At 42.0% G+C, this 12,701-nt stretch overlaps 1 protein-coding gene across 1 annotated transcript; it reads right to left on the bottom strand.

The window, feature by feature from the left end:
- Window positions 1–742: 742 nt before the first annotated feature.
- Window positions 743–12,597, bottom strand: ARV1 (ARV1 homolog (S. cerevisiae)). Its single transcript, XM_006894553.1, has 5 exons — window positions 12,403–12,597; window positions 9,760–9,879; window positions 5,579–5,732; window positions 3,386–3,610; window positions 743–889 (listed from the first exon to the last, which is right to left on the bottom strand). Exons 1-5 carry the CDS (start codon window positions 12,574–12,576, stop codon window positions 747–749), a joined length of 816 nt encoding a protein of 271 aa, XP_006894615.1. The 5' UTR covers window positions 12,577–12,597; the 3' UTR covers window positions 743–746.
- Window positions 12,598–12,701: the final 104 nt, after the last annotated feature.

Below are 12,701 nucleotides of genomic sequence, written 5' to 3'. Positions count from 1 at the left end.
TGCATGATGGTCAAAGAAGTTTGACATGAGAAGGAAGGGGAAAGAATTTGTAGTAATCTAGGTCTCAGTAATGTGGCAGAGAACAAGGTGAGAGAAGTGAGAGCTGATCTGTGGTGAACACAACGACCGAGGAACCACAGAGATGTCCAGCTGAACTCACAGTCACTGGCAGATGAGCTGAACAAGAAACACTTGCAATGCTTCATGGAGAAAACAGCAACCAAGAGGCCACCACAAGGCATGCAGCCAGTGGACTGCAAGGGGAGGGAAGGAGATCAATGAAAACAGCCACTCACATGTCTAGGATTTAGTTAGAAAAGAGGTAAATAAGATCAGAAACAGGTGTGCATCTGCTTCAGAGGCTGAAGGACTAGGGGCACAGAAGGCAGTAAAATGCAGAGGTGTAAAAGTGAGGGCACAGAATGGCTGGGAAAGGGAGGACAGAGCTGGCTGCCTGTTGGTTGGAGAATGGATTGTAGAGCCTGTGATCTCAGGAGGATGAGCTGGAAGTGAGAGAAGCTGCAGGGGTGGGTACCAGGAATGACAAAAACATGGCCAATGAGTGAAGATGATGAAGGGAACTAGTGTGATGGAGCCTACAAACCACCTGTCAAGTCCCTGAGGAAGACCAAGACCGATCCGAGGCAAGTGGATGCCAGGATGGAGTTATGTAAGGGCCTGAGCTGTCCCAAATACATTTGTCTAGTTTGAGACAAATACTTGAATGAAAGCATGCACGCACCTCTTCACAGGTCCTGAGACTTATAGATGGCGCAGTCACTGCCAACATCCCACTCCATCCTCTGGAAGAGGTAAACCATGGCACTCTCCAGAAGTAATCCACTCAGGATGGCCAACAAGGACAGCTTCCGGCTTGTGTTCAGGGTCACTAGGAAAGAAAAGCCCATGAGCTAAGGGTGTGAAAATTTAAGCAAATTTTATTGGCAAAGTAAAGTAGGTTTTGTACAGACAAGTTGAAAATCTGTTTCTGGCTCTATTAACCTATGCTGGACCTTCTATTTTCCCACTTGCAACATTTGGAGAGCCAACTGTTGGCTTGTAACAAAATCTACTTGTAACAAAATCATTGAGTTTCTCCTCAAATTAAGAAGCACATTCCTATGAATATTAGAGAGGAAACTAAAAATTAGATTCTAAAGTTAATAAAGAGCAACAATCTACAACCAGGAGAGGATAAAAATAGATGAGTGGGATCTCTTAAGAATAAAATCCCTACGCACATCCAAAAACTTCTCCAACAGGGTAAATAGGGAAACTACAGATTTGGAAAAAATATTTGGTAATGACATGTCAGACAAGGGACTTACATCTAGAATTTATAAAATACTTGAGCACCATAACAAGATAAAAGTAAGTAACCCAACTGAAAAATGGGCACAGGATATGAACAGACACTTCACCAAAGAAGACAGTCAGATGGCAAACAAACATAAAAAGAAGTGTTCAAAATCCCTAGCTCTAAGAGAGATGCAAATCAAAACAACTATATCATCTCATCCCAGTAAGAATAGCAAAATTTAACAGAACAGCAAACATCAAATGCTAGCATGGTTGTGGAGAAACTGGAACCCTTATTCACTGTTGATGGGAATGTAAAATGGTGCAACCACTATGGAAGGCAGTATGGTGCTTTCTCAAAAAGCTGCTAATAGAAATACCAATTGACCCAGCAATTCCACTATTGGAAACTTATCCTAAATAAAGCATAACTGCTAACCCAAGCAGATATATGCAAACCCATGTTTATTGTGGCTTTGTTCACAATAGCAAAGAGCTGGAAAAAACCCAAGTGCCCATTAACAAACAAATGGATAGAGAAGCTCTGGTATATTCATACAATGGAATACTATGCTGCATTAAAAAACAAGGAATTCATGCAGTATTATTCAAAATGGGTGACCCTAGAGGACATCATGCTGAGTGAAGTATCTCAGTCACAAAAGGACAAATACTGCATGGTGCCACTGTTGTAAAACAGGACTGACATTGGGGTTGGGGGAGACTGAGAAAGATGGGTTCAATAATGTATACTGCACTGAAACACATGAGGGAGAAAACTGTTTAAGGAGGATATGTTTTTAGGTATTTTTGTCATAACAGGAGTCCAGAGCGAAGGCTGCATAGTGGAGTGGACCTGGGGGGGAGGGATTGTAAAACAATGAAAGAATTTTACTTTTCCTAGAGGGTAGTGTACTGGGGGGAGGGTTGGGAGGGGCGAAAAGTGCAACAATGAATGAAGGGAAATCCAAATTCTCAGTAAATTTTCATTGAAATTAATAAAATAGCTCATGAAATACTATGCAAAATGCATGACCCTGGAGGACACTATGCTGAGTGAAATATCTCAGTGACAAAAAGGACAAATATTGCATAGGGCCACTGTCGTAAAATGGGACTGACATCAGGGTTGAGGGAAGACAAAAAAGGAGGGGAGGAATGGTGTATATTGCATTGAAACAGATGAGGGAGAGAACTGTTTAAAAGGGATATACGAATGGGTATTATTGTCATTACAGAAGTCCAGAGTGAAGGCTGCATAATGGAGTAGACTTGAGGGGGAGGGATTGCATAACAATGAGTTTTTCCTTTTTTTTTTTCAAGGAGAAGAGTGAATTGGGGAGGGTAGGCAGGGAGAGAAGTGCAACAATGAATGACTGGAAACCATAAGTCTCTGTAAACTGTCATTAAAATTAATAATAATAAAAAAAGAGTAACAGAAAAAAATTACATTCGTACTATCAAAGCCTGCAGAAAGGTAAAGAGTATAATTAAAAATAAGTTTATTTGAAACAGCACATCTTATAATGGGTGAGGAAAAGGGATACACCAAGCCCTTTCCAACTGCAGGCACTACACTGGATAGGGACGAAGATTGGCCCACATTCCACCGTGGGGCACCTGGTGTGGCAGGAACCACACTAGATGGGGAGGCAGACTGTCCACGTTCCACTGTGGGTCACCTAATGTAGGAACCACACCAGATTCAGACTGCCCACACTCCACCATGGGGCACCTGGTGTGGCAGGAACGATACTAGATGGGGAGTCAGACTGCCCACATTCCACCTGCTCTTCCATGGAACCCTGGAACTGTCAATTAACTATCAGAGCCCATAATCACATCCAAAAAATGAAATAACAACAGCTGCTTCATTATCATATATAAAAGAAAAAAAAGAAAGAATTCTGAAAACAATTTTATATGGTTAAATTTAATAAACATCACATGCCTGATATGACATCAGATCTGCTAAATTCCTATCAAGAATTCTAGTGTTCTGTATTAAAACCATGATCCAGATCCAGGGCTTTAAGCTTTTACATGGGTTTAAAGCTGAAAAGGCAGGATGAAAACAGAAACATACCTCTAATGGCCTGAAAGTTTGATGTAAGGACAAACACTTTGATGAGTTTGAGGCACAGTGGTGTGTAGTCATGTTCCCAAATGACAGCTGGAATCAGCAGGAGTTTTCCATAGCTAGACAGTAATAATGCTTTCAGCAGTAAAAGGAAGTTGGGCTTTTTCTCCGCTGTCATTGGTTGTTCAACCCACAAAAAGGTAAAAATGCCAATAAAAAAGGCGGTTTGTTCTATGGAGGAAATGGAAATGAAATATATGATAATGTCCCCATCTAAACCATAGTCCTCTAAAAGAAAATATACAACAAATCCCAAAAGATTACTCATCAGCTGACCGTAAGAAATGCTTTATGAGGATCAATTTTCTTTTATAAAACTGTAGCCCCGACTTTTTTTGTTAAAATCCCATTAGTATGATTTCACATATTCCAGCACATCTTTCATAAAGAATTTCACCATCCTCTAAAGACAGAACAACTTTGAGTTACAATTAGAGATTTTTTTTTTCTGCCCCCATGTTCCTTCTAAGGAGCAATATTCTGTTCAATCATCTTCACTGAGAGAGATCTCCACAGAAAGAAAGAATGATCAAAAGAGAGAATTTTCATTGTGGAGGGACCCATCCCTGATTATTAACCTAGGAAGACATTTTTCTTCATTGCATTGAATTTGCTACTCTTCAAGGAGATAAGCCTTCTCCCTTCAGAGGACACAAAGGACCGTCAATTGTGAGAATCTGCTCAAACACAAAGATCTCAAAGATTGGGTGTTCAATCAAGAAAAATAATAAGCAGCTCTCTGGCAACAAGAACCATCTGATAGTGGAGGCTGTCTCCTGTTGCTCGACTCAGTGCTTCTGAGTAGTGATCATTCATCGTGCTTTTGAGGTTGTGAATCCTAACGAGAGGGGACTGCTCGACTGTGAGTAGCCTCTGGATGACCTGACCTCTGGAGACAAGCAGCATCTGTGTTCACGGTGTGGCTGGCTCAAGACTGTGCCACCAGCACTCCTGCTCCAACCCTAGATACTCAAAATGAACCCCTCTCAGGACTCTACAGGGCAAAGGGTTTCTGGCACTAGCCAGGATGGACATTTCTCATGCTTTTTCTTAGAATTTAGAAAACTGCTCTGGACCTCTAGCTCTGCAAAATTCTGCCCCAAGTCAAACACTGCGGATGGAGTCCCTGTTCCTGAAGGTCTTCACGTTAAGGTAGATCCAGAGTGGCCAATCTACAAAATATCGCTGCATTGGTCCAAGAGTCAAGGGTGACTTCTCAAGTCATGAAGCATGAAGGTGAATTTTAAATTGATTAGTTAATTGGGATGGTTATAGGTGTGAGGGCAGAGTGAAGAAAAAAGAAGACATGCTGTGCAGAAATCTTACACTCTGGAGTGGGCTGGAGGCTCTGTGCTACCAAGTGCTTCCATACAATCAAAGAATGCAGAAGCAAAGCGTGAAAGCCAGAAGTGGAAAATTCATGGAAACTCAGGCAACACACATTGGACCACAGGAAAATAATGGTCTAAGTTAAAATTTTCAAGAAGAGTCCTAAATCAAAGAATCTGGAGACAAAGCAAACCTCTCCAAATGCACTCAAGTAAGCGACTCTTTTTCTCTATTACAAACACGAGATTAGCTTAGTAATTGGTAGCATCTGCCTGTTAACAACTTGTTTTAACCAAGATGGGTCCTAGGTAATTTTTAAATTGGACCATCAGAACTTAGTTACTAAAACTTCATCAACAATGTTGCATTTCTATAGAAATTATTCTATGGAACGCTGTGATCTGATAAATTTAAGAGTCTCAGTGGCACATACAACTGAGTTCTCGACTGCCAACTCAGAGGCTAGAAGTTTGATTCCATTCAGGTACATCTCAAAAGACAGCGTGGGAGATGACCTTGTATAAGGGCACAGCCACTGAGAATCCAGGCAAGTAATTCCACTCCAACACCCACGAGGTTAGCTGTTAGCTGGAACCACCTGGCAGCAAGGATTCTGATCCATGCCCCCAGCTCATGTACAGTAACAAACAGGAAAACTCACCTACTAGGTTAGCGTGGTGGAACTGATGGCTCATCCTCAAGTAGTACACAGTTACAAGCGCCTCCTAACAAGTATTAAGACCTAGTGCTTGGTTTTCATCAGAACTGCAAACCAGTTAAGTAGGAACAGAAAGAGGGACCGCTTCTTACCTAAAGAAGCAATTGCGAACATTCTGTAGAACTCCCATTCCTTAGCGTATCTGATCAAGTCATCAGGGTCAATGTTCTGGTTCGAGTCCTGAAGCTGCCACCACCTCAGGTATGCCTCACAGAGCAAACAAAAGATGCACAGTTTTCCATGGATCTGAGCAGCAAAATGACATCGTCATCCAGTTAGTTCAAGAAAAACTTAGCAATGTTTGTGCCTACAAATGTTAAGTATAACTAAGCATTTGTGGTTTAGAAGAATGCTCCATTTTATAGCTTTGCAAATGTACAACTGTAAAACTAAGTGCCTAAACTTATACTCATCCTGCCCATTAATGTTTCTTTTTTTTTTTTCTTTCCATTAATGTTTCTTAAGCAGTGATACCCAGCAGGGGCATTCAGGAGAAACTTTCAAAGCATAGTAATTAATTCTATAAAACATAACGTACATGAAGGATTATATAAAACACAGTGTACATGAATGAAACACAATGGATATGAATGATCCTCAATGTATGTGAATGTATGCAAACCATTAATAATAAAAAGAACAGAAAATACAGGAATGAGATTGAACAATGAAAAGTTCAGGTTGTACTGTTAATGAAATAATAAAAGGAACAATTCTGGAAATATCTATTACATTTTAAATTTGTTGTTGTTATGTGCCATCGAGTCACTTGCGACTCATAGCAACCCTATGTACAATAGCCCTAAACTCTGCTCTGTCCTGTGCCACTCGCACTGTCTCCGACACACCCCTCCCGATTACCCCAGTCACTGAATCAATCCACCTCATAGAGGGTCTTCCCCTCCCGTGCTGTCCCTTCGCCCTACCAGGCATGATGTCCCTCTCCAAGGACCAGTTCCTCCTTACAACATGCCCCAAGTATGTTAGACAAAGCCTCAGAATCCTTGCCTCCAAGGAGCAACCCGGTTTAACCCTCTCCAGGATGAATCTGTTTCCTTAGCAGTACATAGTACCCTCAATACTCTTCTCTAGCACCACAGCTCAAAGGCATCAATTCTTCTACCCTCCCTAGTCATTGTCCAACTCTCTGATGCATAACAAGTGATTGCAAAGACCATTGCCTGTATCAGATGCACCTTAGTCCCTGGAGAGACACCATTGCTCTTCAGAACTTTGGAAAGGTCCCTAACAATAGACTTTCCCATCGCAATACATCTTTTAATTTCCTGGCTACTGGTGCCAAGAGTGTTGACTGTGGAGCCAAGCAAACTGAAGCTGTGAATAATCTCAATCTCTTCACCATCCATCCTGATGCTGCCAATTAGTCCAGTGGTGAGAATCTTTGTCTTCTTGACACTGAGCCTCAATCCATATTGGAGGCTGCAGTCCTTCACCCTCTCTAGCAAGCGCTTCAGGTTCTCCTCAGTTTCAGCAAGCAGGGTTGTGTCATCTGCGTAACACAGATTGTTAATAGATTTTCTACATATCTTGACCCCACATTTCTCCTCATAGAGCCCAGCCTCCAGGATAATCTGTTCTACATACAGGTTGAAAAGGTATTGATACATCCCTGGCATACATCCTTCCCAATTTTGAACCAAGCAGTGTTTCCTTGCTCTGTTCTCATGACTGCCTCTTGGTCCAAGTCTAGATTTCTTTAGACTTAAAAAATACTGTCTCGGCTCCAGACCTGTTTCTCATGCCTAAGCTCAGAATCTTTGGGAGTATGATCCTGGTACCTATGCTTTGGAACAGTTCCTGAAGGATTCTAACAGGAACCTTTAGTAATTACTGCTGCTTGAAGTAAAAGTACCTTTGTTATTTATATCTTCACTATGTGTCACACATGAGGAGTCCTGGTAGTACATTGCATAATGCACTGGGTTGCTGACTGAAAGATTCACCACTCTGCAGGAGTGATCTCAAGCCTTGATGGCAGGCTACTGTGAGCTACAACCACTCTATTGGAGTGGGTTTTGGCTGGGTCCCCCCACAGAATCAAGTACATGATTTACATGACTCCCGCACAGAAAGAGAACTCTGGTGGTGTAGCCCACAGTGAGTTGCTCTGCTAGCCCAAAGCTCACAGCTCTCCAGTAGTCCAAACCCACCAGCTGCTCCACGGGAAAAAGATGTGCAATCTTTTCCTGTGCAATTTATAGCCTCAGAAAACCTGCTGTAGGGTCAGCTATGAGTCGGTCCGACTCAGCAACTAGAGAGACATGTATAGATGGAAGCATCAATAAGACCAGCTTTAATCTCAAGATTCTCTGATGCTTCATATGGAACTTAGTCTAATAAAAGGAGAAAGGCAGCCTCGTTGCTGGGTGAGTTGAAAGTCCACACACAGGAGCCCTGGCTTATGATGGAAGCCAAGTCTGTTATGATGGAAATCAAGGGCGTTTTTAAGTTTTCACTACTATTCTTTTTACTAGCACTGTCTTTTTAAATCCTGTTGGCATCAATATCCTAACAATGAGAGCAGAGTCATCGTGGCTACTGGTTACGTGTGCATTTTGCTTGTTACACATCACTGAAATGAAACATTACTCCCCTTTCTATCTGTCAAAGCTCCCTACACCAGCACTGACAGGTTTCACTGTAGACAGGTCACAGGCTGCTATCCAGCAGTGCTGGCATTGGTTAATTATAATACTGAACATCTGGGTGAACTCTTGAGAAGAACATAAGTCAATTATGTACATGTAGTATGTTTACTCATAAATGAACCAAAAAATGATGATCAGTACACACTGTTGTAACCTGACTATGCCATAAATAGTGGACTACCTGAATTTTTTAAAAAAAGCAACAGAAAGGTAGCAAACAATGAGTCTACAATTTTGGCTGTATCAGAAACACCAGGAAAAAACAATCTGCTTTTTACCCTATCTATTTCTCCTGGTGTCTGAACTTTCTGTCAGTCCAAACTGTCCTGGGAGAGGAAGCGTATATGGTCGGTCAGTCAAAAGCCTGAGGCTTCCGAGGCCACACACTGGCTCTCTGGCTGCATACTACAACTGTCTGGGGCTTTAAAAAGGCAGACACCTGGGATAATGAGAACAAACCCTGTGCAAAGAACTGTGACATAAATGTCACACACAAGACGCACACTTGGGATTTTTAAAGCTCCAGGTGATTCTAAGGTGCAGCAATACTTGAGAGGTAAAGTTCTAGGAACAGTAAAATTGCTCTGGTTGTTAATGAGGAAGGGGAGGAGAGGGGTAAAGAGGTTGTATTACTATAGTCCATGTCGGCCTGAATTTAGAATTGGCAGATTCAGCAAATAAAAATACAAGGCACTAGTTAAAGTTGCATTTCAGGTAAAAGACACAATTTGGTTTTAGTATAAATATGTTTCAGACAATATTTGGCAGATACTTATACCAGAAATTCACTCACTGTTTTCAAGTTTGAGTAAGTATTCTGTCTTTCCTTTGTCAATCTTACCCAAGCAACTAGAACTCAAACTTCAATACACAAAATGTGTATTTTGAAAAATCTAACTTTGTAAATGCGAACTATTCTGATTATGAAAATAATAAAAATCAAACTTGACTCTTAAGAACAAGAGATTATATTCTGATTATGGAACTCTGGTGGCTTTGTGGTAAGGTTACTGTTGTGGTGGTAAGAAGGGTACATGGTTCAAATCCATCAGCTGCTCTGCGGAGAAAGATAGGCAACCAACTTTCCAAAAATTCACTCCCTCTGAAAACCCACTAGAGTGTCAGCTACAGGTTGGTCCTGACTCAACAGGATACCACCACCACTACAAACACAACATTCTGATTAAGCTCAATACTGTTATTCACTTCACATCGTCCCTCAACAGCAGTATGAAACACAAGAAATCAGATTTCAAACTACGTGCCATTTAATATTTGCTTATTTCTCTTTACTTGGATAGGGTTAATTTCTATACTGCTCAAAATAACTGGTGTCTGCTTCAAAGGGAAACCAAGTAAAAAGCAATATAACGATAACTTGTCAGTTTCTAGCCAGTTACCATATTTGTAACCATTAATTTTAATGTCTTAATGAACTTTTTTTAATCATCATCTGATATTTCTAGACACTCTTGGATATGTGGAAATTAAAAACCTACTCTCAAGTAAAATAATAATATTCTTTAAATATTTTCAAAATTATTCTTTTAAAAGAGAAGAGAGTCATTATGTGAAGTTAAAAAACAGAAAAATCATATACTTACATTTATTTTAGTATTGAAAAGAATATGTCTGTAGGCCTGGGCTTTGCATAAAATTGCATTAATTAAGATGATAACAGGATCATACTCGATATATTTGTCTACAGGTTTCTGGCAGGATTTCTGGAATTCAAGATTATATTAGAATAAGTACATTCATAGATTCTTAAGTCTCAGAACTTTAATGAAGCATATTCTGGATATACATAACAATAAGATTATATCAGCACTTATTTAAATAAATCTTGATTCAGATACCACCTGTCTGTCTATATAAGCTATTTCGGAAATGGCTATGACTTTTTGGAGATACTGTTGTTACTTTTATATTCTGTGAAGTTGGAATTTATTCATAGCTGATTCTCCAGTGGGTTTTCAGAGCTTGTCAACACGCAGGAGAAGACTGCCTATCCTTTCTCCCTGGAGTATCTAGTAGATTGAAACTGCCTGCCTTTGAGCTGGCAGTGCAATACCTGAGCCATTGTTGTTAATTGCTGTCAAGTCATAGGCAACTCAAAGGAACCCTATGAATGAAAGACCTGAACACTTATATAACTTTCCTCATTTCTTCAAGTTCATAGGGTTTCTGGAGGCAAGCTATTTGGGAAGTGTATGCCACTCCTGCTTCCAAGCTTGTTTTAGTGGGGAGCTCCATCAAGGCAACCATTATTGTGTTTGACACATCAGTGTCACAGGCCCGAGGGCCCAAATGTCTTTTTCAAAGGAGGCCAAATACAATCAACTCCCATCCAATGGCAAGTAATCATTCCACCCTAATCCTCACCAGAACCAGAAAGAAAAGCCTGTATAGAATAAGGCTGCTCCAGACTACTTCCCAACCTAGATTCCAGCCCCATACTGGTGACCAAATGCCGTTTTAGATGTTGTTGAATGCCGTGTAGTCACGCACAGCTCATAGCTATTTGGAGTGCAGAGTCCTTTCCTTCCTCTCCTAGAATGGCTACTGAGAGAATCCAGTAACAGGAAACAGCAGTTGGGCTTTTTCTCTCTGTGAAACTATCCAACCCTTTCCCCCTATATTCCCAGGAATAGTTATCTGTGACCCTAGTCCATTTTCCTATCTTGAAGGAAGCATCTGTATGCATCCCCTTCCCCAAATCCCTTGTAAGAAAGTATAAAACCCCCCTCTAACTCTTAGCGGGGGCTGGTCTTCTCCTTGAGAGCCAGCCTGGCAGTTTCTCCTCAATAACTGTCTATCTGCACTGGGTTCTGACCTCCCTCGTGACCTAACAGCAAAGGCCTGAAGCCTTTTAGGCCAACAGAATTTCTTCCTTATCAGTATTTTAATATTCTATTAAAAAAACTGGAGCTCTGGTGGCCTAGGGATAAGGGTTGAACTACCAACCTAAAGGCATAAAGCTCTAACTCACCAGCTGCTTCGCAAGATAAATATGCACTATCTTCTCCTCCCATACAATCTGCTGCTTCTGAAAACCCACTGGCGGGTCAGCTATGTATGAGTCAGTGCTAACTTAACAGTACATAAAAGCATTCAAGAAACTAAAAAGAATTCTGTTTAAAAATTAATTTTAGGCAGGAAAGTTTCCCAGAAAATTCTACTTTCAATTAGCAAGAACTGTTAGAACACAAATAATAATGAACTTTAATTGGTGGATTTCTGTTTGCTGAATTTATACTCACACCCCTTCTACTCCCTCGAATTTTACTAACACATTACTGTCATAGGGAGTCTTGGGTCTCATAGCTGGCCACCCAGTGGGTTTTCAGAGGCAGTGAATAGCTGGGGAGGAGATGACCCTCTTTCTCCCATTAAGCAGTTGATGGATTCGAACCGCCCGCCTTTAAAAGGCAGCACAACTCCTTACCACTAAGCCACCAGAGAAAAACAGACCATACTTTTCTAGGGACAACTATCACTAAAACAGCAACAGGTGACCAGAAGTTGGATAAAAATCCATTATACTTAGGTTCTTTGTAGTGCCAAACAGAGAAACTTAAGACTCTGTGGACTACTAAGTCTTAAGATTGTATTCAATAAACCAACACCGTCAAAGTGTAATTTGTTCTTATTCAACTTTTTTCCTTTTAAAGTGCCAACACTTAGCAGGGCTTGTATATAACAGATACTCAATAATTAAAATAAGAGTAACTTGAAAAACAGTATTGTAAAAAACTCAATACGGCCTGTGGAGAATAGTCATTTGAGGGGTAATGGAAACTTACGATTAAAATAGCTCTGGAACGACCCAACATCACAAAAATTTGGGGGTGGCTGCCTGCAGGTGTAAGTTAGGTGGAGTCCTAACGGTGCAGGGAGGACCCGCAGGCCTTGTCCACCAGGTCACCCAGGGGATAGGACATGCTGTTGGGATGAGGCCTGGATACCCGCAGGCGTTGTGCGGGCTACCCAGGGCACTGGTAGCACCAGGACAGGCCGGGACCCAAACCCCCAAAGGACAGGATCTGCTACTGGGTCAAGAGCTTGGGAAGTGGTGCGAGGTCGCTGTCTCCAAGTATCGGGGGGAGGCGCGCCGACATTTACGTCCACACTGCACACCTGCTGTCAACGTGAAACCACTGGGTGTGAATCCCACTGTCCATTAGTACACTTCAGACCTCCTGCGCCATCCCTTTTTCAAGGACACCCCAAACCCCATGACTCACGCAAATGGTTATCTTGAGCACACCGTGGTGATAGTCTCGGTACAGCTCCTTGGCTTCTTCATTGCACTCGATGCACCTGTACTGGCAGGAGGCCGATGCCGCGGGAGGAGTGGCAGCCGCCCCCTCGATGCCGCCTTTCCCTGGCCGAGGACCGCACCTCCCGCCGGTGCCCATGGTCCACAACTGTGCCGGGAACTTCCGGCTCGGGGCGGGGCCACGGGGGGGGGAGCGTGGCGGAGGTACTGTGCCTCGCGGTGCCTCCTGGGAGTCGTAGTCCACGCGATGGGAGCCGGCTGGAA

The sequence above is a fragment of the Elephantulus edwardii genome, unplaced genomic scaffold (assembly GCF_000299155.1).
Source record: "Elephantulus edwardii isolate Elephantulus edwardi_28Jun2011 unplaced genomic scaffold, EleEdw1.0 scaffold00146, whole genome shotgun sequence".
Lineage (NCBI taxonomy): Eukaryota > Metazoa > Chordata > Mammalia > Macroscelidea > Macroscelididae > Elephantulus > Elephantulus edwardii.
This window is presented reverse-complemented; position numbering and strand designations above follow the sequence as displayed.

What these genes read in the sequence shown, in the direction of transcription:
- ARV1 (XM_006894553.1), bottom strand. Translation starts at nt 12,576, where the DNA reads ATGGGCACCGGCGGGAGGTGCGGTCCTCGGCCAGGGAAAGGCGGCATC. An exon ending in GTTCGCAATTGCTTCTTTAG is followed by an intron (nt 3,611 to 5,578) that starts GTAAGAAGCGGT and finishes TTTCCTCCATAG; the next exon opens with AACAAACCGCCTTTTTTATT. An exon ending in AAACTTTCAGGCCATTAGAG is followed by an intron (nt 890 to 3,385) that starts GTATGTTTCTGT and finishes TTTCTTTCCTAG; the next exon opens with TGACCCTGAACACAAGCCGG.